The 26,370-nt window shown below is 35.9% G+C and overlaps 1 protein-coding gene across 6 annotated transcripts in view; it reads left to right on the top strand.

Moving 5' to 3' along the window:
- Positions 1-26,370, top strand: part of APBB2 (amyloid beta precursor protein binding family B member 2) — a 374,634-nt gene that overhangs the window by 224,152 nt on the left and 124,112 nt on the right. For all 6 annotated transcript variants that reach the window (XM_051964457.1, XM_051964459.1, XM_051964460.1 and 3 more), the window contains one exon: positions 24,633-24,841. In XM_051964457.1, the coding sequence (XP_051820417.1) occupies positions 24,633-24,841 (209 nt within the window). The remainder of the gene's footprint in view (positions 1-24,632; positions 24,842-26,370) is intronic.

Raw genomic sequence — 26,370 nt, 5'->3', positions numbered from 1 at the left:
TAAAATATTTTTCTAAAACTAATAAATATTTATTCAGAAAAAAGGTATTATGTTAACAAGTTTTGCAAAATAGATAATATATATATTAATTATAGCTTTTTATTTACAAGTTATATGCATGGGTAATTTTACAGCATTGACAATTGCCAAACCTTTTGTTCCAATTTTTCCCCTCTTCCCCCCATCCCTTCCCCCAGATGGCAGGATGACCAATACATGTTAAATATGGTAAAGTATAAATTAAATATAAGTGTACATGTCCAAACAGTTATTTTGCTGTACAAAAAGGATCGGACTTTGAAATAGTGTACTATTAGCCTGTGAAGGAAATCAAAAATGCAGGTGGACAAAAATAGAGGGATTGGAAATTCTATATAATGGTTCATAGTCATCTCCCTGAGTTCTTTTGCTGGGTGTTGCTGGTTCAATTCATCACTGCTCTATTGGAGCTGATTTGGTTCATCTCATTGCTGGAGATGGCCACGTCCATCAGAATTGATCATCATATAGTATTCTTGTTGAAGTATATAATGATCTCCTAGTCCTGCTCATTTCACTCAGCATCAGTTCATGTAAGTCTCTTCAGGCCTTTCAGAAATCCTTCTGCTGGCCATTTCTTACCTAACAATAATACTCCATAACATTCATATACCACAATTTATTCAGCCATTCTCCAATTGATGGGCATCCGTTCAGTTTCCAGTTTCTGGCCACTACAGAGATTCTTGCACATATAGGTCCCTTTCCCTCTTTTAAGATCTCTTTGGGGTATAAGCCCAGTGGAGACTCTACTGGATCTAAGGGTGTGCACAATTTGATGACTTTTTGAGCATAGTGGACTTAAAATCTTATAAAAATGAATGTTAAAAACTATTTTTACATGTAATAGGACAAAATAACGTACTATTCCAAAAATAAACAACTAGATGAGAATTTTGTAGAGGAACATATTAGAAATAACGAGTTTTGAATTTTTCCTATTATCAAATTCCTAATCAACAACTTTTCCTGTTTCTTTGTCATAGTGCATTCTCCAAAGACTAAATTTAGAAAAAGGGTTTGGAGATAATAGAGGGAATATATATATCACCTTCTTTATGTATCCTGCTTGGTTATTCCTTGTTGAGAAACTGGATTACTAGACTGTCCACTCTGGCCAAAAGGCCAAGAAGTTTCTAGTATTTTTTTTTTTTTGGACAAGGATTACTGATGAATATTTCTGCCCAAATGGCCAAGAGAAGGGAATGGGGGAATTGTCTAGGGGAAAATAAGTGCCTTCAACTATCTAGAGGATCATCATGTGGAGAAGATATTCGATTTATTCCATTTGGTCTCAAAAGATAAAACCTGTAGTGATGATAGACATTGAGCAGAGACCAATATGGTCTTAATGTCAGGAGAATCAAATTGTATTGGAATGAGCAGCCTCATGAAATGGGGAATCCCTCTTCCTTGGAGGTCTCCAAGCAGAGGCTAAATGAAAGACCTCTTGTCGGCTGTGTTCCAGTAGAAATAACCATTAGGTGGTTTAGTGGATAAAGAGAGCAGTGGGTCTGGAGTGTGTGAAATCAGAGTTCAAGTTAGTCTGATATGTATGAGCTGTATAACTCTGTGTAAGTCACATAACATATGTCTGCCTCAATTAACTTCTCTATAAAATGGGGATATTAATAACAGCAACCTTCTAGGATTGTTGTCAGAATCCAATGGAATAATATTTATAAAGTGCTTGTTAACAAAGTATTTTAATATTTAACATTTTAATCTCAGCAGCAATACAAATTTTAGTGGAAATTTTCCTTCACTGTGTTTCAAGGACTGAACAGTAAACTCTAAAAGAGTTATGGTACACGGTAGACTATCAGTTTATCATCCCTGTCCTTGTAGACTGGGTAACAATGAAATCATTGCAACAGATTTTCTCAAAAAATCAAATAGGCAACAAATTGGAGATCCAAAATGGAGTTTCAAATTGGTTTATTGATTATATTGATTAATGCTAAAGTGGACTAAGGTAAGAATAGATATTATAGTGTTCAAAAATTATGTGATCCAGCCTTGATTTAGGGCACTCTGGCATTATTTCCAATGATTTTAAAAGATTTGGGGAAACTTTTCAAAATGCAGTTTGTTTTGGTTTAAAAACAAATATAAAAATATCTACCAGTTAGGATGCTTAAGTAGTAATCTGGATGTGAAATAGGATAGCAGAAATAAAGTGGTAACAGCTCAAAAAAAAAAATAAGATCTCACTGATGTATTTGCTTCCAAATTTTTCCAAATGCTTGCTTACAAATTTATAATTTTACTTATTTTGATATTTTTCAGTTATTTTAATTTGACTTCCAAGGTTCAGAGGAAAATTTAACTTGTTGTCTCATGGAAGGCTATTGTTACTCACCCTAAACATTCCCACCCTTTCTCCCCAACCCCTTTGTGAGTTCCCAAGCATTTCAGAACATTATATTTCTGAGTTATCACTATACTTGGTGCTTTTATGAATGAGGAATAAATGTAGATTAAGAAAAACACTACTTACAATTGATACTACATATATTTTTGTTTCCTGTCACCAATTTTGGTTATGAAAGAGAAAACTTTTGATGTACTTAATAACTCCAAATTCCATATTCTCATTTCTAAGAGGAACATCCAATTCTCATCTACATGAACATTTCCAAGATAGTAATTTCCAATGTACTGTTGTCTTCCTTAAGCCATTGGTTGCCTCCATTGAGACCATTTGAAAATTCTCACTAGTTGAATAATCGTAGTGTTGATTTGATATGGGATATGGGATTAGAAAGGGTCCTGGCCCAAATTGTCTCAGAATCTAATATTTCTAAAGAAAACATCGCCATAAGAACAACAATAATGAAACGTTTCCTACTCAGAATTAAGCTTGGGAAAAAAATTCTGAAACTTAAATTCTGTTTTTTTCTCTTTTTCCATTTGGATAAAACGACAATGTGACTTAACAGGTAACCTTGCGGTCAGTAAATGACTCAAGAGTTTGCTGGGTGATGGGGGACAAATTACTAATCCTCTCAAGGCTTGGGGCAAAGTTTAAAGCATGTAAATTGAAAATGGAGGAGATGGCTCAATGGATAGAATGCTAGGCCTAGATTAAGGATAACCTGAATTCAAAGCCATTCTCAGATACTTACAGGCTGTGTGACTCTGGGTAAATCATCTTAGTTTACCTCAGTTTCCTCATCTGTAAAATGAGCTGGAGAAGGAAATGGCAAATCACTAGCATCTCTGCCAAGAAAACCCCATATGGAGTCACAGGGTCAGATGTGAGTGAAATTAAATTGCAGAGGAGTTTCTAGTAAAGGAAATTTCCCAGGAGAGTTTTCCAAACTGATGAAATTATAGGTATATTCTTTCCCCTTGCCTCTCCCCCCCAAAAAAAAACTATGAATATGAAAACCCCATATTTCAAAGTGTTCAGGACAGTTCTGATCTTTCTCTTTTTTTAATGGGCTTTTTAGTGAGACTTTTGAAAAAGAATTTTCTTTCTTCCACTGTACCCCAATTGTGGTTCAGAAGATATGTCAATCATGCTTAAGGAGAAATCAAAATCAATGCACCATTTTAAGGTCATTACCCCTTTTGGCCAATCTGTTGGTTTTTTCCTTTGCACACAACCTCAGAAAATACAAACAATTATTGATATTGTCAGCCTCCTAGTCTTGGGTCAGATTTTTCTCATAGGTGGACCCCTGGTTCCCACTGCCTTTTCAATAGATTTCATCTCTATCAAAGAAGACTTTGATGTGCCATCTTATTTAATTTCCTTCCAAAGAATTTGCCCAGCACTTGTGAGGTCTAAGGGTCATTTGTATGGCTTTAGCAGTAATATTTCAAATGGCTTTTCAGATGATTTTATTTCTTTTATTTAAAGAAATAATCAAGGACATTGTGGAGAGGAAGATTATCAATGTGCCAAAATCAAATCCCACTCTTGCTTCCCCCTAAAAAAGGAGGGTGGGACTCAGGAAGTTCTCATTTTGAAATGTAAAAATTTTTTAAAGAAAAATAACTACTTACCAATTTGTGAAGAATGAATTGGCTCAGCACATAGCAAAAATACACCTTTTGAGAATAGAAAACCTACTTGGGGACACGAAAGGACATTTCTGACGTATAACAAACCTATATTTCTCTGACATTGCATCTGAGACTTTAAGAGCATTTTTCTCCCAGACAGTAATTATCACAAATCAAGGTGGCATCTGAAACTGTCATTTAATCAGTAATTTGTGGCTAAACAAATCCACAAGTTCATCAAATTTTCTTCTGCATTCTTTCCTTATAATTTATTTCAGTGGGGTTTTTTTTGGGGGGGTTATGTTTTTAAAAGAAATATTTGTTGATATCTTGTTTTTACATCATCTGAATTTCACCTTGATTTCTAATCTCTTCCCCTACCAAAGAAACATCCTTTATAATAAATAATTTTTTAAAAGAGGAAAGAAGTTAAAAAGTGTGCTCCCAAAGTTACAAAATCACTTATGTCACTTGACTCAGCTCTACCACTATTAGGTTTATGGTTCAAAGAAAAGGCAAAGAAAAAGAATTTATTTGTACAATCATATTTATAATAGTTTTTTTTTTCTGTAGTAGTGATCACAAATTGGAAACTGAGGGGCTATTCTATTGGCAAATGAAAAAGCAAATCATGGAATATAAATTTAATGGGATAGTTATACTATAAAAATGGTGAAATGAATTGTTTCAGAAGAAACTATCTGAATGGATTCGAAGAGAAGTGAGCAGAACTAAGAAAGTAATTTATACATATTAAAAAAACCAATTTTGAAAGATTCATCAGTGTAGTGATTTGCACAGATCTGGAGTAGTGCAGATGAAACATGCTGTTCACTTTCTGCCAAAGCAAGACAATGAAATTCCAAGACTTTAGAGTCCTATAATTTCAGGCATAGCCAAAATGGGAATTTGTTACTAGTCTATTCATGTTTATGATAAAGGTATTATTTGGGAGGAGGGAATTTCTTGGGGAATGGGGTAGCAATGGGAGGAACAAATTATAAATGCACATAAAAATAAATGTCAGTGTATTTTTGAAGGTAAAAAGTTTCCCCTTAAGGGAAAATATGTGGAATTATATAAGATTATATTGTTGAATGCAAAAAAAAAAGATTAAAGAAAAAAGGAAAAATAAGCAAAATTTATAAATACGTTGAAAAAATATGCAATATCCCATATTGTATCCCTCCCGGATAGTGTCAATACTTTTCATACTTCTTCTTTGGGACCAAACTTGTTATTTCTAATTTTGAAACATTTGATCTTAGTAATTTTATGCTTTTTTCCCACTTATGTTGTCGTAATCATGATGCATGTTGTCCTCTTGGCTCTGCTCATTCATTTTGCATCGATCCCTCTTTTCATCTTCTCTATTGTCATCATATTTGTCATATTCCATTACATTCTCTGCATTGCTTCCATTTGTTTGGCCATTCCCCAATTTATGGCCACCTGCTTTGTTTCCAGTTTTTGCTGTTATATTTTTGTGTCTACAGAGGCTTTCTTTTCTTTTTCTTTTTTTTCTTTTTTTTTTTTTTTTTACAGTGACCTACTTGGAGTATATATCTAGCAGTGGAATCTTTGTGTCAAAGGTTATTTGCTTTATTTGCATAATCCAAAATTGCTTTTGAGAATGGTTATGCTCCTTCACGGCTCTACCAGCAATTTATTAGTACATCCACCATTTTTCCACATCTCCTCCATCATTGACTGTTCTCATCTCTGGTCATCTTTTGCCCAGCATAGCACTTGATCTGCTAGGTAATTATATGCATTTATTACATATAATATGCATTATACTTATCTGTATTTATATCTTCTCACTCTACTAAATTGGATGCTTCATGAGGACAGACTCTGTGTATTACCTAGAATTTATGTCTTTCTCCAGAAACTTGCCATGCTACTGTTTCCCAAATTCCTGTTGATTTTAATTTTGTATATTTTGTAATGCATATTTTATGTGCATTTATTCATACTTCTATTCTCTCTGTCCGTCTATCCATCTGTTTATCTTTTCTCAGAGGTATATGTATATTGCCCAAGTACCTTTTACATAGGATGAAGGAAAACCATAGAATGTACTTTCTGGTTGAAACAATTGTTGATTTGTTTATTCAAGATTCTGAAGCTTTGATTTAGGAGTCAGAATGCAAAGAGCATCCATTTAAATCGTTCCATCTTTTGCTCTCTCTGGCAAGAAATCCTTCCCAATTTCTAGGATGAATTTGTTATTCAAGAATAATTATCCCATGTATTTTCACTTTCCTGGAATTTCTTTTTGAAGATGTTGAGCTCCCTAATATTAGCTGATGCCAGAGCCTCTTTTAGGGAAGCTTAAAAATAAGGACATACATATCACTATATATGTAACCTGGACAGATGGAGTCTCTAAATACCCTCTCTCTGCTTTGCAAAGAAAATTCTGAGCTTTGCATCTCTCTACCTCTCTGATAAATAAACACTCTTGTGGCTTTCTCTGATGCATAAAAAGGACCAGATCATCCTATACAGGTGCAGCCCCTAAGTGTGTCCCTTCTTACATCTCTCGGTTACTAATGTGGTGAACAGCACATGTTTATATAGAATTGTTTGCCATTTCCCCCCGGAAGTATATATACTAACTTGAATAAATATCCTTTTCTTTTTCTAAATTTAATTAATACTATTGTTATTTTTATTAGTTATAATTATCATATATTACATTTTATTTTCTTATTCTGCTTTTTTTATTTGGTATCACTTATTTGGCTTGTCTTTATTAATAAACTTCAGAGTTGTCCTTTCTTTTGATAGAATGATATTCTGTTATGTTGATATTACGTTGTTCATTCAGCCATTCCCCAATTGTTAGGCATATGACATTCTGAATTTTTTGCCATCATGAATAAAGCTGCTATGAACATGTTTATACCAGTAGTATTTTGCTGACAAGAAAAATATACCTTAAGAAATCATAGTTGTGAAATCATTAGGTCAATTTTTTAAACCTATTGAATCTTATTATGTTTCTTTCCAAAGAAATTGTACCAATTTTCTACTCTGACAGTATTCTTTATTAACGTGTTTTTTTCTCACAGCTCTGTCAATGTTTAATTTGGTCATCTTTAACTAGCTTAATTAATATTTTTCATCTGAATATTCCAAAAAGATTATAAATCAGACCACCTTATTGAAAACTGCCAAATTTATGACCTTTGGGAAAGTCGGAACGACTAGACAAATACTGCCCATTCTGTGATCTTTGGTCCTATGCCCGTGGCTCTAAAGGAAAATTATATTCATGACCCTGAAGAAATAATGGAAAAGAAAATTGGTTCCATGTAGTCTGCTGTGAAGTCTGCCCACCATGAAAGAATCTACTGCCAGTTGTTCTTCTTATCTAAATGTATAGGAGAGAAAAAAGCTTCATGCTATGGTTGTATTTTGTTTAATCCTCTTCTGCTGTCCCTCTGTGAAGTAATAAAAAAATCGAGTGAGAATAGTAGGCTTATTGAGGATTGTTGACTGCATACATTTTACTTTTTATAGTATGGTGCAGTTATGCTCTAGTTCATTTCTATATTGGACTTTGATAGAGTGTTGTCAGGTGAGGATTCTGGGTACTGGGATGCTTTAATTTGAATTAAAATTAAATTCCTGATTTTGCTAATCTCACCAACTCCAGCATCTAAATTATAGTGCATGGTATTGAATGGAATTTATTGCTGTAATATATCTGGTTAGTAATAGAGGCTGATGGATGGAGGATAATGTTATAAAACCTTGACCACACTGTGTTATATAGGCTTTATTATGAGCCACACTGGAAAAATACAGAATTATTTGTTTAGAGACACTCCATCCTAAGAAAATATTTCACTTTTAATTTAAATGAATCTTTTTAATAATTGAAAAAAACACCTAGTTAATTATTAGAGTTAATCAATTCCGTTAGCAGTAAAGATGACTAAAATCTTGCTTTACACTGTGTAGTGTAGTAATAGGGAAAGTGGTCTGTCTGGATCAGAGCCATGAAAGTGACTTAGATCAGATAACAAAATAGTGGAACTTTATCAGCCAAACAAGGCTCCATGTTCTATGGAGGACCTGGAAGCAGCAGGCTTTAGACCCCATTTTTCATGATAATTCTATAATTTGAACCTTTTTTCTGTTTCTGTCTCTTAATAAAACTCATAATGGTCCTGTGTGTTAAAATGGCTTCATATGTTCTGTCATCATCCCTTTCAGCCCTTGTCTTTGGTTGGGATTCCATGTGGTAGAACTTACCCTGAGGTGTCACATTCTCAGAAAAAGAGCTTTCTAAGACTTGGCCGGGCAAGTAGAAATGAGAGAGGCAGCGATGGACATCTTTCTCCATGGCAGCTTATAGGAGATATAAATGAATTGATTGGGATTTTTGAGTATATATGGTGCCTGTTTAAATACCAGTTCTTACTTTACTATTAATTTGTGTCCCTTAAGAACAGCCCTGTGAATGGGAGAGCAAATTGGAAGTGAAATCATAATTCCTTTTTATTATTTTTCTTGTCCTGTGACCCATGCCCCAAAATCTTAATATCCAAAATGCAACTATATCGCTATTCTAAGCAGCGCAATAAAGTCCAATAACTTCCTTCAGAATAAACTGGAAAATAACATTTGGTTTCTAACCTGGCACTTTTGTACCTTTCTACTCCCTTTACAGCCTCCTCTCCTCGGCATCCTGCATTGAGTGACCTCCTTTCTATTCCTTGCATACATCTCCTGACTCCAGGCAATGTGACTGTCTGTACCCCATTCTGGAACTCTCTTCCTCCTCTTCTTTGCCTCCTGGCTTCCTTAGGTTCCCAGCTCAAACCGCTCCTTCCACAGGAAGGCTTTCCTGATCATCTTCCAACACTTATATCTGTTGTCTGAGATGAGCTTCCTTTTCTTTCCCAGGTGTTTATATATATAATATATATTATTATATATTATTATATATAGTTAATATTTTTATATTTATGTATATTTTGTATTTTATATAATTTATTATTTATATGTAGTTACTTCCCCCATTAGAATGTCAGCTCTGTTAGCACAGCACATTCCCTACAAACACCAAAACAATATCAATTATTAGAAAAATAGAGAGATGTGGTCTTTAACTGTGGCATATGGGACTTCTGGGACATAGTTCATTGCACTGGCCGGAGTTTTGTGGCCCCTCCGTGTTAGTTTTATGTACGCTTTGTCGGTCATGTTGTTGATATGAAAGGAGTGGCGCTAACGTCGGGGGCTTCCCTGTATCTCCTCCTTTTTTATCATTCTCCCACTAGGGCAAGCCAGGGCTAGTACTGATACAAGGTGACTTGAGATCCACCTATAGGGATTTGTCCTAGATCCCCTTCCTTCTCCTGCCTCGGTTGGCTTCTAGACAGAATAATGGAGTTTGAGCTAACTTCCATGGCACTAATTCCCTCAGGATTTGCCATATTTATAGACCACTGGCTTTCCTTGCTTGAGCTTCGCCACTAAGTCTCCGTCCCTTTCTCATCTGCTTTACGGAGTTCAGAGCTCAATAAAGGAATTTGCTTTCTGGGGTTTTTTGGTATTTTTCGTTAGTCTTTCGTGGTTTCTGTGGGAGAACTGGATTTCTCTACATAAGCATTTTAATCGTAGCCAATTGAGGAACAATGAAGTAGAGAAGAAATGGATGGTAGTCAAGAACAGAATAATGCAATTTAAAGTGAAGTTGGATCCTGGAGATAAGAATTGGGAATAGGTAATGAATTCATGATGTCTCATTTTCTACACATTAGAAAGTTTTCAAAATTATTCTGCTACTACTCAGTTTACCTCCCTTTTACAAAATCCATTACAAAAAGGGTTAATTAATATGTTTGAGATTCTCTTTGATATAGTTCATTTGATAGATTCATTGCTATTGGAATGATTATTCAGAGCACATACTCTACTAACGATAGGTCACCAATCATTTTTGTGTCTGAAATATGTTGTAGATCATTATTGTTCATACTAAATGCAAAGAAAAATAAGAATTGTCCACCTTAATTTTTTGATTGGTTCAACAAAAATTGATTGAGTACTTACAACATTTAATACCTGTTGCTAAATATTATGGGATATTAAAAAAATGAATAAGATATATTTCTGATCCTCTACAAGTTTACACTCTGATTGAATATAATTATCACCTTATATAAAGTTTGAAAATACCTCCTACATTCTCAAACTTAGATATTGGTGAAGAAAGAAACTTTAAACATGGCTATGGCATCTTCAAGTTGAATTATAGCCTTTCTTTAATAATTTAACTTTGAAGTCATATGAAGGATTGTTATTTTGTTAACAAGAGTTTTATTGTGTAAAGGGTAGGACCTGGGATTTCATTGGGAAAGATCAATGCAGAGATGAGCATTTCCTTTGTATTTTTCAATAATAAAAAGTTGCCTGGAGCAGCAAAATCCCATGTGACATGCCCAGGGTCTCACAGCCGATATACATAGACTATACTGTGTGAGGTGACCTTTTTGAAAATTAAGCATTTCAATTGGAATAGTTTTAAAATCTTTTAAAAGCACGTTCCCACCATCATCCCTGAGCCATGAAATAGAGACCACTTGCATGATCGCTGATGTTTTTATACGATGATCATAGGCAGAAAGACCCAGGTTGGAAGCCCACTTCTTACATTTATTAGCGATGTTACCTTGGTAAGTCACTCATTCACTTATGAGATGGGCTCACATGATAAAATCTCTATAAAAGACTTTGCAAACTTTAAAGTATTAAATGAATGGCCGTCATCATCATCATTAACAAAATGTACCTTTGGGGGCACGATGTTTGTGTGTTTGTGTGTCTGTGTGTTTGAGTGTGAGCAGACAGATTGAATGGTATGATCATGTTGCATGATTGACTCTAGAGAATGAATGGATTTAATTCTTACTCCATATTTTCTAATCACCTTAAATGTTTTGGTTTCCAAATTTTACATTGTTAGAGACACCATTTTCCCTCCTCCAGGATCTTTTATTTGAATCTAATTTCGGTGAATGGTACTATGAACAACCATATATAACTTTCTTCTTCTCTTTTCCAATAATGGATCATTTTATATTTGCATATCATTTAGTGAACATTGGCTAAAGCAAAAATAGTCTCCAGACTATTGTAGAGAAATGTGTTGAATAATGCAGCACATTTAGTCGATAGTTTAGCTTATATCAGTCCTGTTCCATTTAATTGTTAAGTGTTTTTACATAAAGCACCCAAAAGCCATTTGAATGAAGCCATTTCCACAAATGAGTTTGTTCAAATGAGATAAAATATGTAAAACACTTTGTAACCATAAAATACTCAATGAATGTGAATTCTTTTTATATAATACTTTGTTCTGAAAATGATAAGTGACCATTCTTTCTAATCAGTTTTGCTGACATCCTGGAAATTACCCTTTTGGTTAACTTATTTTGGCATCTCAAACCATGAGATAAATGACAATCTTTTAAAGAAAGTCCCTTTTTTGTTGCTTATGGGATTTCATCAATGTTTTGGTCACAGAAATTTGCTGGAAGTTTCATTTCAGTGAGCCAAATGAAAAGGTGCTGAAGTTGTAAAAGGAGCCCCAAAAAAGAATGTCTTTTTGTAATTTTGGTAATATTTGTATACATGATTTGGGAAAGAGGAGGAGGAGGAACAAAGAGAAAAAGGAGGAAGGAAAAGAACAAAGAAGAAAGTTCACTATCACTCGATTTGGGAAGAAGACATTTAAAAGTATTAGATATAATGTTGAATAGCTTAGGATCTGAAACACATCTAATTTTCTAGCTGATGGAAAGTTTGAAAAATTTTAATAGAAAGGCCAGTTGCAAGTAAACTCATTTTAACTGCAGTTAATATAAACCTTCCTTTTTAAGGAAAAAAAATGTTTAAAGCAGCATCAACATCAAAAATGGCACTAGAATTTTATCATGACTGTTCACACAGTATAACAGCAGGGAAACCTTGGCTGAGTAAAACATTTTACTTTTCACTGTCTGGACAGCTGGATGGCTAAAACTTCAAGAAGTATCAAGAAGTTTCAAAAAGCTATTTTTAACCAACTTTCCCAGCATAAGATACTCATTCTCTAAGCACACAATGATGATCACCTGAGATAGTCCTGGCTATTCTCTTGGACTATGTTTCCTTGTTACTTTCTTAATCTTCCTTCAGAAACAGTAGGGTCAAGGGAAAAAGCCCTTACAAAATCTGAGCAACCTGCCTTGTCTGCCATTGAACTTTCTACACGTTTACCTCAATTCTTACCTAGCTTTAATCACTGAATCAAACTGAAACTTGTTCAAGATCTTGGTTTTAAAAGACCAAGGTCTCCCGTTTCATCTGGGGCCATCTTTAGTCCTCCTGATCTGTATCTGGCCATTGCCCCAAATGGCTCTGGAGAATAAAAGGAGGCAGGTGCCTTTGCATAGCCCTCCCTCGCCTTAATCCCATTGACTTGCATGTCATCTCCCTGATGTCCTCCTCAAGAAGGACAATGATGAACAAATAACCCCAACTTTCCATGGATTTGCTAATAGTTCTCTTGGTTTCATGACCCAGTCAGGGCGCTATCACCTTCATGAGTTAAAGCCAGATCAGCCTATTAAAATTGATATTGAAAATGATTTTTGAAGATATGGTAGTGATATGTCCTAGCTGGGGAATGGAGAAACGACGTGTAGTAGTGGAAAGAATTTGCGGTCCAAAGATCCCACCTTTGCTCCTAGCTACTTCTGAGATTTTAAATCACTTTTCCTCTTTTGGAATCCTCATCTGTAAAGTAGGGCACTGGCCTAAATGGGTCAATCCAAGTCTAGCTCCTGTGAAAAAATTACATGTAAGAAAACTATTCTTTGTTACAAGAGAAGTCTCATTGTTGGAAAAGTGAACAAGACTATATATTTGGAAATAAGACTGATGTAGAAACAAAAAAAAATTGACATTAAAAAAAATTATGAGCATGGAAGATATAGAACCAGGAGGGAGGGTGAAAGAAGAGGAGAAGGAGGAACCAGAAGGTCAAGAAAATGAATTTGTGAAATTCCCATTTTAATAAAGCAGACATCTGGCTTAGGCAAGCACTTGCTGTTTAGTGCTGTAAGGTGCTAGTACTTAGGACAGTTTTTCCATCCATCAGAGAAGGCATTTCTTCTCCACCCTCCAGAGAACAGGAGCAAAGTGTGGCCTGTAAGTCTGATCAATACAAGTGTCTTTTCCACAAGTTGTCAGAAAGCAATTGCTGATGGTGAAACATTTCCTCGGCTGTGGAGGGCAGGGACCAAATCTTATTAATCTGGGTATTCTCCATGGTGCTTAGCATAGACAGGGGCTTCCACATCATCGGCTTTCTGTATATTTTTATTTATTCAGGGAATGTGATGCTGCTTTGAAGGCCTTTGGAGAAGCTGCTGCATCCGGAATTTCACACCACGCATCCCTTCGGGCCTGTGGGCTCCACTGCTGGGTGGAGAGTGAGGGCTGCTTTTGCATGATAATTGGCTTTTCTGCTGATCCTTTGCCCGGATGCAGTGCCCACAGGGGCCCCTACCTTAGCCGGGCTGCACCTTTTGGCAACCCGCACTCCCTGGGGCCAGACTAGTAGCACCCCCCTGCCTGTGGGGAGATTAGAGAGGGCAGGACAAATAATCCTCCTGTTCTGTAGGTCTTCACAGATGTGTTTCTGTTTTAAGTATTGCTTTTGGCTCGAGGTGGCTATAGCACAAGGGAGACTTTGTTATGCTCCCAGTGGTGCTATTTATACTCTCTGACTTCCCAGCCACTGCTTCCTGCTCCCTCGGAAAAGAGCCACAAAAACAACGCAGAGCTTTGGAGTTGTCTCAGAAGATACTATGGATTTCAGAATCTTAGGATCAATGTGGAAAACGGTACCGATGTTTTCTCCATTACGTCTAAGCCTTAGGTGGGCCATAACTTTGATGCCTTCAGGGATTGGGGGAGTTATGATCTTTATTAGAGAGTGTCTCCTAAAGTTGATTACTACCCTCGATCCATTTTCCAGAAGCCATAGGCTTTTGTTTTTGAAGTTTAACACATTTTAATATTCTCAGTTGCCTTACATTTCCCTGAAAAAATTGAAGCCATTTGCCTCTTCTCCCTTCCTTCTCATCCTCGGATATCTTTTGCCACTATCTTAACCAGTCTCTCATGAATAGTTGGTCCTTTTCCTTGCCAAGGAAAACTCCTCTATGTGGGGAATTTCCCCATTGGTTTACCCATAATTCCATTCGATCCTGTCTTCTTCAACCTCTCTTTCAGCTGCACTGTGGCACTGTTCTTCAATTATTCCTTGTCTAATGCTTAATGGTTCTCTTATTCTCAAACACCAACATCAGCCTAAACAAACAAAAAATAAACCAAACATTTTATTCAATTTATCCATACCCAAGCAATATGGCTTCCAGCTTCATCACTGAATGGAAGCTGTTTGTTCCAAGCTTACTAATGATCTCTTTTAAAATATATGTTATTTGTTGTTAACATGTGTCTAAAATTTTTTTTGAGTTCTAAAATTTTCTCCCTCTATCCAATCCCTCCTCATCCTTCTGACTAGGCAAGCTATATCAGTTTTACATGTGAATTCATAGAAAATATTTGTTGTGCCAAAAAAAAAAAAAAAGGCAAGAAAAACAAACTGATAAAATTATGCTTCAGTCTGCACGTGGAGTTCGTCGGTTTGTTCTCTGAAAGTGGATAGCATTTTTCTTTATGAGTCCTTTGGAATGGTCTTGGGCCAATGATCTCTTAATTACAGCTCTAATAGCCTTTCCTCAGTCCTTGTCACTTTTCTCCTCAATTTATTTTTCTCTAGCTTTTTATGACACTGCTCTCTTCCAAAGGTTGCCCGGCCTGACTTCCTTCTTGGTCTTCTATGGGGGGGATCTGTATTGTGAACTGGACCTGTACTGGCCATTAACTTGTGAGGGACTAGAGCTGCACAAAGCGGGCTGGAGATGGGAGAATCAGGACACAAACTGGAGCGTCGCTAATTGCAGTGAGGAAAATCTCACTGCGGCAGAAGCGGCTCCTCCTAAGCAGGCGGGCTTACCGTGCTGGTAAGGTCTTACATTCTGCAAGGGGGCTGGACTATGACATGATCATTTTTAGGCCTTTGTGGGAGGATCTGCCCACCCTACAGGGAACAGAACCAAAGTTCTGGATGGGAACAGAACATTCACTTACTCCCTATTTTCTCCAGAACCAAGTAAAGCTCCTTGCTTTGGTTTTTAAATCTGCACTAACTTTCCAGATTACAGCTCCCTTCCTTCCTGGCTCCTGATGACCCAGAGATGTTGGCTTTGATGCTCCTTCCTGTTCCTTCCACACAAGGCTCCGTCTTCTGTGGCTTGTTCGTTCCCCATGTCCTCTCCCCTCTGCCTTCTGGCTTCCTCCAATCCTTCCTTCCCCAAGAAGCCTTTTTGGATCTCCCTAATGCTAATGACTTCCCATTTATCACATCTTTATCTTGTCTGCACCTGGCTATTTGCATGTTGTCTCACTCCATTAGTTTGTGAGCCCTTTCAGGGCAGAGATTGTTTTTGCTTTTCTTCTCAGCCCAAGGGATTAACAGAGCACCTGGCATGTAATCAATGCTTGTTGGCTTGACTTTGACTGTAAGAGAATTTTTTAATGTGCTTACACACATAGGTACAAGCCCTGCCTCTGATACAGACTATCTGTGTGACTCTGGGCAAGTCACATAACATTAAAGTTCTCAAAGAAACTCAATGAAACTATTTGTTATTCAGAAAATAGTGTCTTGCATTGTTAGGAGGTTATTAGCCTAGGAGCTCGCTATTCCAGCAAAGACCTATCCTGTCTTCATCACTACTGAGCTTTACAATTTTAAAGGGCTTTCCTCACAAACACTCATATTGGGGGTATATGATTATTCTCATTTTGTCGATGAAGAAAATTAGACTCGGGGATTTTGACTTAACTAAAGTTGTGCAGTCAATGTGGATGTTAGGATCCCATTCATCTTCTGATTATTTTTTCTTGTGAGTTCACCCTATATCAGATTGTCTTCCTAATAACAAGAATAATAACTACTTAGGCTTATATAGTGCTTTGAGGTTTATAAAATATTATCCTCATAGAAACCAAATCCAAACTAAAAAAATACAACAACCCTGGTGGATAAGTGATAAAATGAATTAATAAATATTTATTAAGCACTTAATGTTTATCAAGTACCGTACTAAACATAGGTGATTCAAATAGAAAAGCAAAGATAGGTCCCTATGTAGTTTGTGTTTAATAAATATTTTTTGAATGTTGAATGAAGCATGGGAACTTTATTTTTTAATTATTACCAAAGAAAAATCATTCTAATAGGAAATAAGAACTTCTCTGCCTTCTTAAATAGAGTATGTTGAACATCATTCATTTGTTCTTTTGTCGCATTCCTCTTTTTGAAACCCTTGAAAATATTTGATTCAACAAGATCCCAGAAATGGTAGGTGGGAAAAGAGCCAAAAAAAGCAGATTAGCATGGAAAAAATGAGATGGGATCCTTCTTCCTCCCATACATGATGAATGGAAGAGAGAATGGATGAAGATTCAGAGATATTTTGAAGTATGGAGGAGTCTCCAGAGAGACATTTTGAAGAGGAAATGAGGGATAATGCAAAGGTTCACACCAGATAGTTTCCTGTCTTCTCAGGACAATAAAATGTGAGGTCCTTTCAGAATAGAGAAGCATTTTCTGCATTATTGTGTATTTTTTTGTTGTTAAATATTATGTGTTTCCAGAAACTTCAACAATTAGTACTTTTAAAAATTGATACAATTCAGTTCCAATTGATCAATGATGGACAAAACCAGCTATACCCAGAGAAGGAACACTGGGAAATGAATGTGGACTACTTGCATTTTTGTTTTTCTTTCCAGGTTATTTTTACCATTCTGAATCCGTTTTGTGTGTGTGTGTGTGTGTGTGTGTGTGTGTGTGTTCAACAAGAGAACTGTACTGATGTGTACACATATAATGAATATACTTTAACATATTTAACATGTATGAGACTGCCTGCCATGTAGGGGAGGGGGTGGAAGTTAGAACAGAAGTTATTGCAAGGGACAATGTTGAAAAATTACCCATGCATATGTTCTATCAATAAAAAGCTATAAAAAATAAAAATAAAAATTGATACAAAATTTAAAAGCTGTTCATATATTTTCATATACTTAGAATGACAATCTTTTAAAATCTTTTATCTTTTATGTAACCTATTTTTCAATGTTTGGAGTTTTTTTTTTTTTCTTGTATCTATGATGTTGATTTGGCCTTCTCTGATATTCTGAGATATAGAATAGTTGAGTTATTTCTAATTCATGTTGATCTCTGGTTATCCCTCTTTTCTGGAGACTTAAATTTCATTATGCAGTTGGTTTGTGGTGCTTTTCTGTATTGAAGCATCTTGTTTTCCAATCTACTGTTCTAGCCATCATATCCAACTACCACTTAATTTGATTTAGGATACTGTGGCCTTTTAGTCTTTTACTTAGAAATCTTTATACTTCTTTCTTTGTCCATTACTTAACTTGCCAAAGCTTTTAACTTGACCAAGGAGCTTATGAATTATCGATGCTTATACCTTGAGACCTGCTGAACAAAGTGAAGCAAATTAGGTACATAGTGAGTAAAATATTCAGCTCAATGTAGCTTCTTTTTTTCTCTGAGGCAAGGGCCCTACTCTTAACACCTAGGAATATTAAAATGAAATCCTTAGGGTCTTAACCTTGAAGTCTGTGAGGGAAATTCTTTCTGAACAATGTACCCATAGATTAAAAGAACTGGGAAAATTAGTTCCTCTTCTCTTTCTCCAGGGAAGAGATGGCTCAAGTTGAAGCTGCTTATTTCTTTCCTTCATACTCCCCCACTTCCTTTTCCTTTCTATGTCCTCCCCTCAGATCTATGATCTTTCCACTGAGGATATTCATTGTTTCGAATTCATTGGGAATGTTCTCTATCTCTGATAATTTAACTATTCAGGTAACATGAGGAAAATACGAGAGGCATTGTATATGGAGAGCTTGTCTCAAAGTCTTGGAAGAACCTAGATTGAAATTCTGTTGTATACTGGCTGTTAAATCTTGGGCAGATTATCAGTCCTTTCAGTGCCCCAGTAAATTTTTTCAAAATAAAAGTTGCAGCGCAGGTTATAATGGTAGAGGGAGTTATCCTGTACCATTGAATATCCTGTATCCTAGGAAATCTAGAATCATCAAGGAAATAACAGACCTAGTTAAAAACAAAAACAAAACAAAACAAAAAAAAACTTAAGGAAAATTCATCCAATCTTCTTTACCAAAGTATCTCTTTAGTATCTCTTCAGAGTATCTCCTTTTTTCTTTCTTTTCTATTAAATATAGAGGTGACCTTCCTCATTTCAGGATTTGAATTATACTTTTTCTTTAAAGCAAAATTTTATTTATGGTATTTTATTTTTATACACCCTAAATTTTATCCTATATCTCTTCTTTTTGCTTTCTCAGAGAACCATTCTTTATAACAAAATTGTTTTTTAAGAGGAAGAGGGAAAAGGGGAGAAAATCAGTAAAACCAATGAATATATTTTTTAAAAATGTGACAATATATGTCATTGTTTTATATCATTCATTCCACCTTTTCTGGAATTCTGAAGTGATGTTGCCATCTTTTATTTTATAGTCAAAACTTGTCTCTTTACTACCAGTATCCAGGAAGCAGCAACAGCTCCATCTTTAATAACTGAAAGGAAAAAAAAAAGTAAAGAAATAGGGCTCAGTACAGCAGAGCTCCTTTATTGGAGGGAAGAGGGAAAAAACTGCCATTGATATGTGGCTAAAGATTGTCTTGGTTTCTGTGTGCTGATTTTTCCTGTTCTTATAAATCCCTTCTGTCTTGAAGCTCCCTGGTAAATTTCTTAGCTTTAGACTCTCCTAAGCAAAAAACAAAACAAAACAAAACAAAACATTTTTCCAGTACCAGACCAGTAATGCTGGTGTCTTGCCTCTGAGATTATCTTCCATATCTCCATTATACAAATATGCTTGTCTGATGCTGTTGTTTGTTGTTGCCCTTAGAACAGGAGACTGAAACCCTGAAGATGGATTGTTTGCTTAACTCTCTTTGTATCTCCAGTGTCTGTCTTATAATAGGTGCTTAATGAATAAATTGTTGACTTAATTTGATGCAATATGTAATTTAAAAAACAAATCCTGTTTTGTAGACTGTCTAGAGACATTCTGGTACAGCTTTTAGAATTTTTGTCCTTCCTTTGGTTGTGTAGATAAGAGGATTGAAAAGTGAATATCAGGGATCTATGAATAATAACTGATCTTTTCAGAGAATGAATAAATATTTTCTTTATAGTACCTATTATGTTCTAGGCACTGTGCCTGTAAATACAAATATTATTTCATTTCTGTAGGGCTTTTGAAAAATATATTGTTTATTTCATCAAAAAAAAGTTCCAAATTCTCTTTTTCCCTCCCTTTTCTCTCCCACCCACTGAGAAGGCAAGAGTGCATTATTAATTATATGTGTGAAGTCATGTAAAACATTTCCATATTATCCATGTTAAAAAAGAAAACCCAAGAAAATAATTTTTAAAGGTATGTTTCAGTCTGCCCTCAGAGGTCACCAATTCTCATCTCTAGAGAAGTAGATCCATCTCTAGAAATGGATGGTTTTTTCATCATGGAGCCTTTGGAGTTGTCTTAGATCATTGACTTAGATAGGACTTTTGAAGCACATTGCAAATATTTTCACATTTGGGACTGTCAGAAAAGCCCTATGAAATGGGTACTAGAGATACTGTCTTCATTTTTTTTTTCAGATAAGGAATGAGTTAACTATTTTAATGTAGATCTGGTCTTAAAATAACACTCTTTAAACTTTAGTCCCAGTTAGTGAAACCACATTGGCCCTTTCCCTAAGTTCCTAACAATTTCTCACTTTGGGCAGGAATATCCAGCTGTCATGCACACATGCTAATTCTCCAGCTGTTTTATACAACAGGGATAAATGAATGATCCTGGAAATTTGAAAAGCTTCAGAGGTTTTTGCAGATGATTGCATTCAGTTTTGTGCCTAGGTCGGTAGCTGTGTTACACCTAAAGGGGGAAAAGGTCTAAAGCCTAAAGGGAGAAGATTTTCCTAAGTTCTTCCTGGAAGGTCTCCATTACCTCCCTTCCCCCATTGGGAAACCAAGAAAACCCCCAACTGATCTAATAAACAAAAAAACCTAATGAACATAACCACATGTTTGTTTCAAGTTGTTTCTGCAAATTTTGGGTGACTTAAAATTATTTAATCTTGCTTAATTTCCTGAGGAAAAAAATTTCCATGATAATTTGAGACACATGGCAGTTCGGCTGTTGCCAAGTTTAAACTAGAAAACTGAATGCTGATGTCAAGTGATTGCATGAATACACATCTGTGCCCATAGTCTCGGTGAAGTTTAATCAACATCTTTGTTTGGTTCCTTTTTTCCTTGTTGTGCTGCAGTAATAGCTCCAGTGTTGCCTGCCCACATAATGTGATGACATTTGCACATGGAGATAAAGGAACATAAACACATTTTAATTTTGATCGCATTTCCAAATTGGCTGCAGGCTCTCGCCGCACAGAGCTGCACCTTTGTGCTCAGAGGAAGGCGATTCCCAGTTAACAGCTCGGTCTTATCGCTTTTCTAGCTGTTGAAACCCTTCCACCTGCCTTCCAACTCTCCCACTTCTCCCCTTCCCAATTTGTATGTCCTTTTCTCCTCACTTTCCAATTCAGCTGATGTTTTGAGTTGCCCGGTGTTGGGCAAAACATAACTAGATCCTGTCTTCATGATACAAGATCATGTCGCCTTCTACAGGCAGACTTTGCCAATCTTCCTTTTCTGGTGTCTTCTCTCTGTTGGTTATTTCCTATTTTCCTGTATATGGCTTGTTTCCGCATGGTTGTTTCAGATTTGAGCTATCTATTGTCCTTTACCCATCACTTGGCGTAGAGCCTGGCACACAGTAGGTACTTACTAAATGTGTAATAATGATTGACTCATTTACTCACATACATGAGTAAATAAGTAGAAGGCAAACATAAAATAATAGAACATAATTTCAAGAGGGAGAAATGGTTACCTAAAGGCATTCGTAAAGCCCTCCTGTTTAGGCTGGCACTTGGGGAGTGTTTGAAGGGATTTCAAAGGAAGGAGAGAAGTGTCTAGTGTCTACCACAGATAGGGGAGCTTCTTATTCAGAAACAAGGTGGGAGAAAATGCTAGGTGAGGGGAAAAACTAGAAGGCCAGTATGGGTAGTAAAGAGAATAAGAAGTAGCTAAATAAAAGTAGATGGAAGCATATTATGAAAGGCCGTAAAGGCCAATGTTGTGGCAGATTCAAAACTGTGCTTTAAGAATATCCTTTTAGAGATTTTAAAGGGGGGAAAGGGAACCATATGTGCAGAAATGTTTGTGGCAGTCCTTTCTGTAGTGGTAAGAAACTGGAAACTGAGTGGATGCCCATCAGCTGGGCAATGGCTGAATAAATTGTGGTATATGAATGTTTTGGAATATTATTTTCTATAAGAAACGATCAACAAGATAATTTCAGAGAGGCCTGAAGTGACTTAGATGAACTGATGCTGAGTGAAATGAGCAGAACCAGGAGATCATTATACATGGCACCAACAAGACTATATGATGATCAATTCTGATGAACATGGCCCTCTTCAACAATGAGATGATTCAAACCAGTTCCAGTGATCTTATGATGAAGAGAGCCATCTGTATCCAGAGAGAGGACTGTGGGAACTGAGTGTGGACCACAACATAGCATTTTCACTCTTTTTTTGTTGTTTGCTTGCATTTATTTTGCTTTTCATCTTTGTTTCTGGTTTGATTTGATTTTTCCTGTGTGACAAGATAATTATATAAATATGTATGCATATATTTAATCATGCTTATTTCTATCATGTTTAATATATATTGGATTTCTATTTCTATCATGTTTACTATATATTGGATTACTTGCCATCTAAGGGAGGGAGTAAGGGAGGGGGGAAATTGGAACAAAAAGTTTTGCAAGGACTAATGTTGAATAATTGTCCATGCATGTGTTTTGAAAAATTGAAAACTTTAATTAAAAAAAAGGAAAAAAAGAACATCCTTTTAAAGTCTTTGTGGAAGGGGAGATTGGTCTGAAAGAAGGGAGACCCATTCAGAATCCATTGCAGAAGACCAGATGAGAGGTAACAGTAGCTTGTACCGGGTTAGAAGGACGAGGGATGGGAGCAAGCATTCCTTAACCCATTTTGTGCTGAATTCTTCACAAATAATAACTGATTTTCTCCTTACAACAAGCCTAGGAGACAGATGCTGTTATCATCCCAGTTTTTACAGATGAGGAAACTATGACAATTTAAGGTTATTTAGACATAACTGATGAATATCCGAGACAAGATTTGAAGTCCAGCATTCCTAAGTCCAGGTTGAGCCCTTTATCTACCATGCTATTTAACTGAGTAGAGAAAAGGAAAGACATAGGAGAGATGTTTATGAAGTAGAATCAATTAGGCTTGGTAGCTGATTGCATTTGGGAAGTAAGGAGGAGAAAAGAATCAAAAATGACTTCAAGACTGGAAATATCCATAGCTGTAAGGACAGTAGTAGGATTTAGCTCTGTTCTGTGCTGTTAGGATTTAGCTCACAATGTCTCCTAAAGGGCTAAGAATACAATTTCTTAAAAATAAAGATTTGACAAATATACAAATTCCTCATTAGCATGGGGTGAGTAGGCCTCTGTCGTATTAAGTCTGAATATTAGTGTTTTCTCTTTTTATGATTCAAATTACAGCAGAGCTTCAGTGCTGCCTCTGGATAGTAATATAGATTTGCCATTTTAAAATAAAGGAAGGTACAGCTTTCAGAGGTGGTCAGAGAACGTACAATGGCCTCAGACCAGTTTGCTAGTCTACATTTACTGAGAGGCTCCTGGAGGAAGGGGCAGTCTTCTGGACAGAAGAAAAAGCCAAGAAGACATTCCTTAAAGATTAATGGGAAAGATAAGATGAATACTAATAAAAGACATTTTGGAGAGTCAAATAGAAACCTATAAACAGAACCAGAATAATTCATGTGGGTGCTCTAGGCCAGATTTGAAAAATCACCTCTTCTTGCATTTGAATAGAATATCTGCCCTCTCTGTGTTACTGCCCACTAGAACAGGGCTTTTTAACATTTACTGGGGGTCAAGGAGCCCTTTGGCAGACTGCTGAAGCCCGTACACCTCTTCACAGAATCTTTTAAATACATAAAATATATACTTAGGATTACAAAGGAAATCAATTAGATTGAAATACATAACACTTTTTTTTTTAAAGTTCTTATATCCCAGGTTAAAAATTTCTGATTAAGGGCTTTGAGCCTTTACTCAAACACATGAATACATCACAGAATACAGATGCTATGAAAAGTGCAGTTTTCTGGCATGAAAGTTTAAAATTGTATTTAAAATTGTAGGATGATAGATTTAGGGCTAGAAAGGTCTGGAGGTTGTCTAGTCCATCCCTAAGAATCAGGAACTGTCTTCTGTCTATCTTTGTATTCCCAATGCTTAGTAGAGTACCTAACACATAGTAGGAGCTTAATACTAGTTGACTCCCCTAGAGTTGTTGTTTGTTTGTTTGTTTTTTCCGGCAAGGAAAAACCCACAAAAATGAATGATCTGCCTGAGATCACCCAGTCTATGACTTGCAAATTCAAACCCAGAGCCTCTGTTTTTCCAAAAATATGACAGTGTCCCTCATTGTGGCCCCCTGCCTGTTTCTCCCTAAGTGACTCTTTGCTAGCATAGAGAGTGAAAATGTTGTCCTAAGGAGGGTTAGGAAATACAGTATCACTGGACTATCTTAACATAGTTATCAGCAGTCAAATGATTTGATCCATTTAAAAGTTTAATATGTTCAATGTGTCATTTACATTTAAAATAGTTAAAGGCTTGTAAATTGTTTACATTTTAATTGCTTGGTTGTATTATAGTTTCATCACATCCAACAACAGGATCCTGATTTTAAACTCAATAAAATTTGAAAACCTCCCTTTTGGCTTTCTATTTTAACATTCATTGCTACGTTGAGAGGTGTGTGTGAGTGAGTGAGTGATTTGTACTTTGCTGAATTATTTAGTTAAAATTCTAGCTAATCAGGCTCATGGTGATTGACAGGTTACCTGTACTTTGAATACGCTGAGCTTTTGATGGTTCCAATTATATAAAAAGTGACTAGAGCCCAAGACAGATGTTTCCAGATCTGAAGTGTCATCTTCTAGCTGTTCATTTCTCCTTCTTTCTCTAGGTTTGCCTTCTGCGTTCAGATATTTTCCCTAACTGACTTGTGTTCTTAGGATGACAAGTACTTTCTGTCGCAGATACCTAGTCTATAGGTTTGCTGGAGATGTAAACTTGCATAGGATTACCTCTCCTGTTACTAAAACTGGAAGGAAATGCTGTGTTTTTCCCCTTTTAATAAACCAACTTTTATTTTTTTTTCTACTTCCCAGCGGACATATGGAGTGATCATTCATTTCAGACAGATCCAGATTTGCCACCTGGATGGAAAAAAATCTGCGATATTGCCGGAATCTATTATTGGCACATACCAACGGGAACAACTCAGTGGGAACGGCCCGTGTCCATCCCGGCAGATCTTCAGGGTTCTAGAAAAGGGTCCCTTAGTTCTGTAACTCCATCTCCCACCCCAGAGAATGAGGTAAATCTTTCAAATAGCTTATACTCTTGATTATAACATGGTACATCTCTTTTAATCAGTTGCTCCTATTCAAACAGATCATTGAGGTAAGCTTTTGTTATAATATATATTGGATTTAAAGTGAATAATGTTCCCTTTTTGTGAACACACTGTCTATTTTCCATAGTTTTTGTTCTTAATGACTTTGTTTTATGAAATAATATGGCAGATACAATGAGTATAGTAAAGTGATTATTTTCCTCGAGTATTATTCTACTCTACAGATAACAAGCTGCATTAGATATTTTCATGCCAAATAAAATTTCTTGGCTAAATAATTTATAATTATTGTGACCTTTATCAACTTTTGGTTGGTAGGGATAATGACTGAAAATGTGATAACACTTAAGATTCTCCAAATCTCTAGTTTTCACCAAAATATAAAGAAGTTTTTACAATGATAGAACCAAAAATATTTTGACCACAAAGTTTAGTATCATAATCTTTTAGTGTTCAACTTCAGTTTGGTCTTAAAAGAAGATGTGAAGATTTTTAAAATCTATAAATGATATGTACATTAAAGATTACTAAAATACTACTGAGAGGAGCGGTACAGAAAAATGGTTTTGTAATCAAGATAATCTTGAGGGTAGGAAGGCTTCATTTTAATACTATTTCCAGCACCTTGGACAGTACCTGGCACAGAGTAGTTGTTTAGTAAATCCTTGCAATCCCCACCACCACTACCGCATGTTAGGAGACTGACAGAGTCCTAAGTCTGTCTTTTTACCACCATACAAGATTTTATCCTTCAGGAGGAATCCAGAAATAGGGTATCCTCTGATTTCCCTTGGCAACAAGATTTATTTTGTGGTGATAATTGGATGTTGGCCATTATCTTCTTAATATAATTATTTAATCTCTAAATTGCATCATAATACAACTTGTTTAGAAACTCAGTCACTTAAGGGAAATAATAATGCCTAGAATTTATATAGTACTTTAAGGTTTGTAAAATGCCTTGCACATATTATCTCATTTGACCCTCTTTATAACCTGATGAGGTAGGTGCTGTTAGTCCATTTTACAGAGAACGAAACTCATACTGGTTGAGGCCAAGTGACCTGCTCAGGGTCACACAACTGTTAAGTGTCTGAGGTCTGATCTGAACTCGGGTTTATGCATAGGAAAAATCAGGAGGAAAATTGAATTCTAAAATAAGACATTCCATATTCCATTTAATATTTCCATGAGTTATTGAAGCTTAGTGAAATACAGTACAGAAGGATTCCTTGTCAGTACGATAGCTCTACATTTCACATTCAGAAGTTTATTTTGAATGTGTTGATGATTTTTCTATTGCACATTTTTTTTAAAGAAGCATTTGGGGAAATTTATAAACTGGACGTGAAATGTTTCTTTCTGAAATCTGACATGCAGTTTCTTCCCTAATACATTTATATTAAATGATCCCCCTAAACTACTTGGATCCTGAGTTTTAGAAGCAGAAAGGAAAGAAAATAACATAAAATATCTTTATCTTTGCTTTT

This window comes from Antechinus flavipes, chromosome 6, assembly GCF_016432865.1.
Source record: "Antechinus flavipes isolate AdamAnt ecotype Samford, QLD, Australia chromosome 6, AdamAnt_v2, whole genome shotgun sequence".
NCBI lineage: Eukaryota > Metazoa > Chordata > Mammalia > Dasyuromorphia > Dasyuridae > Antechinus > Antechinus flavipes.
The sequence above is the reverse complement of the archived record's forward strand: the minus strand, read 5'-3'. Positions and strand labels throughout refer to the sequence as shown.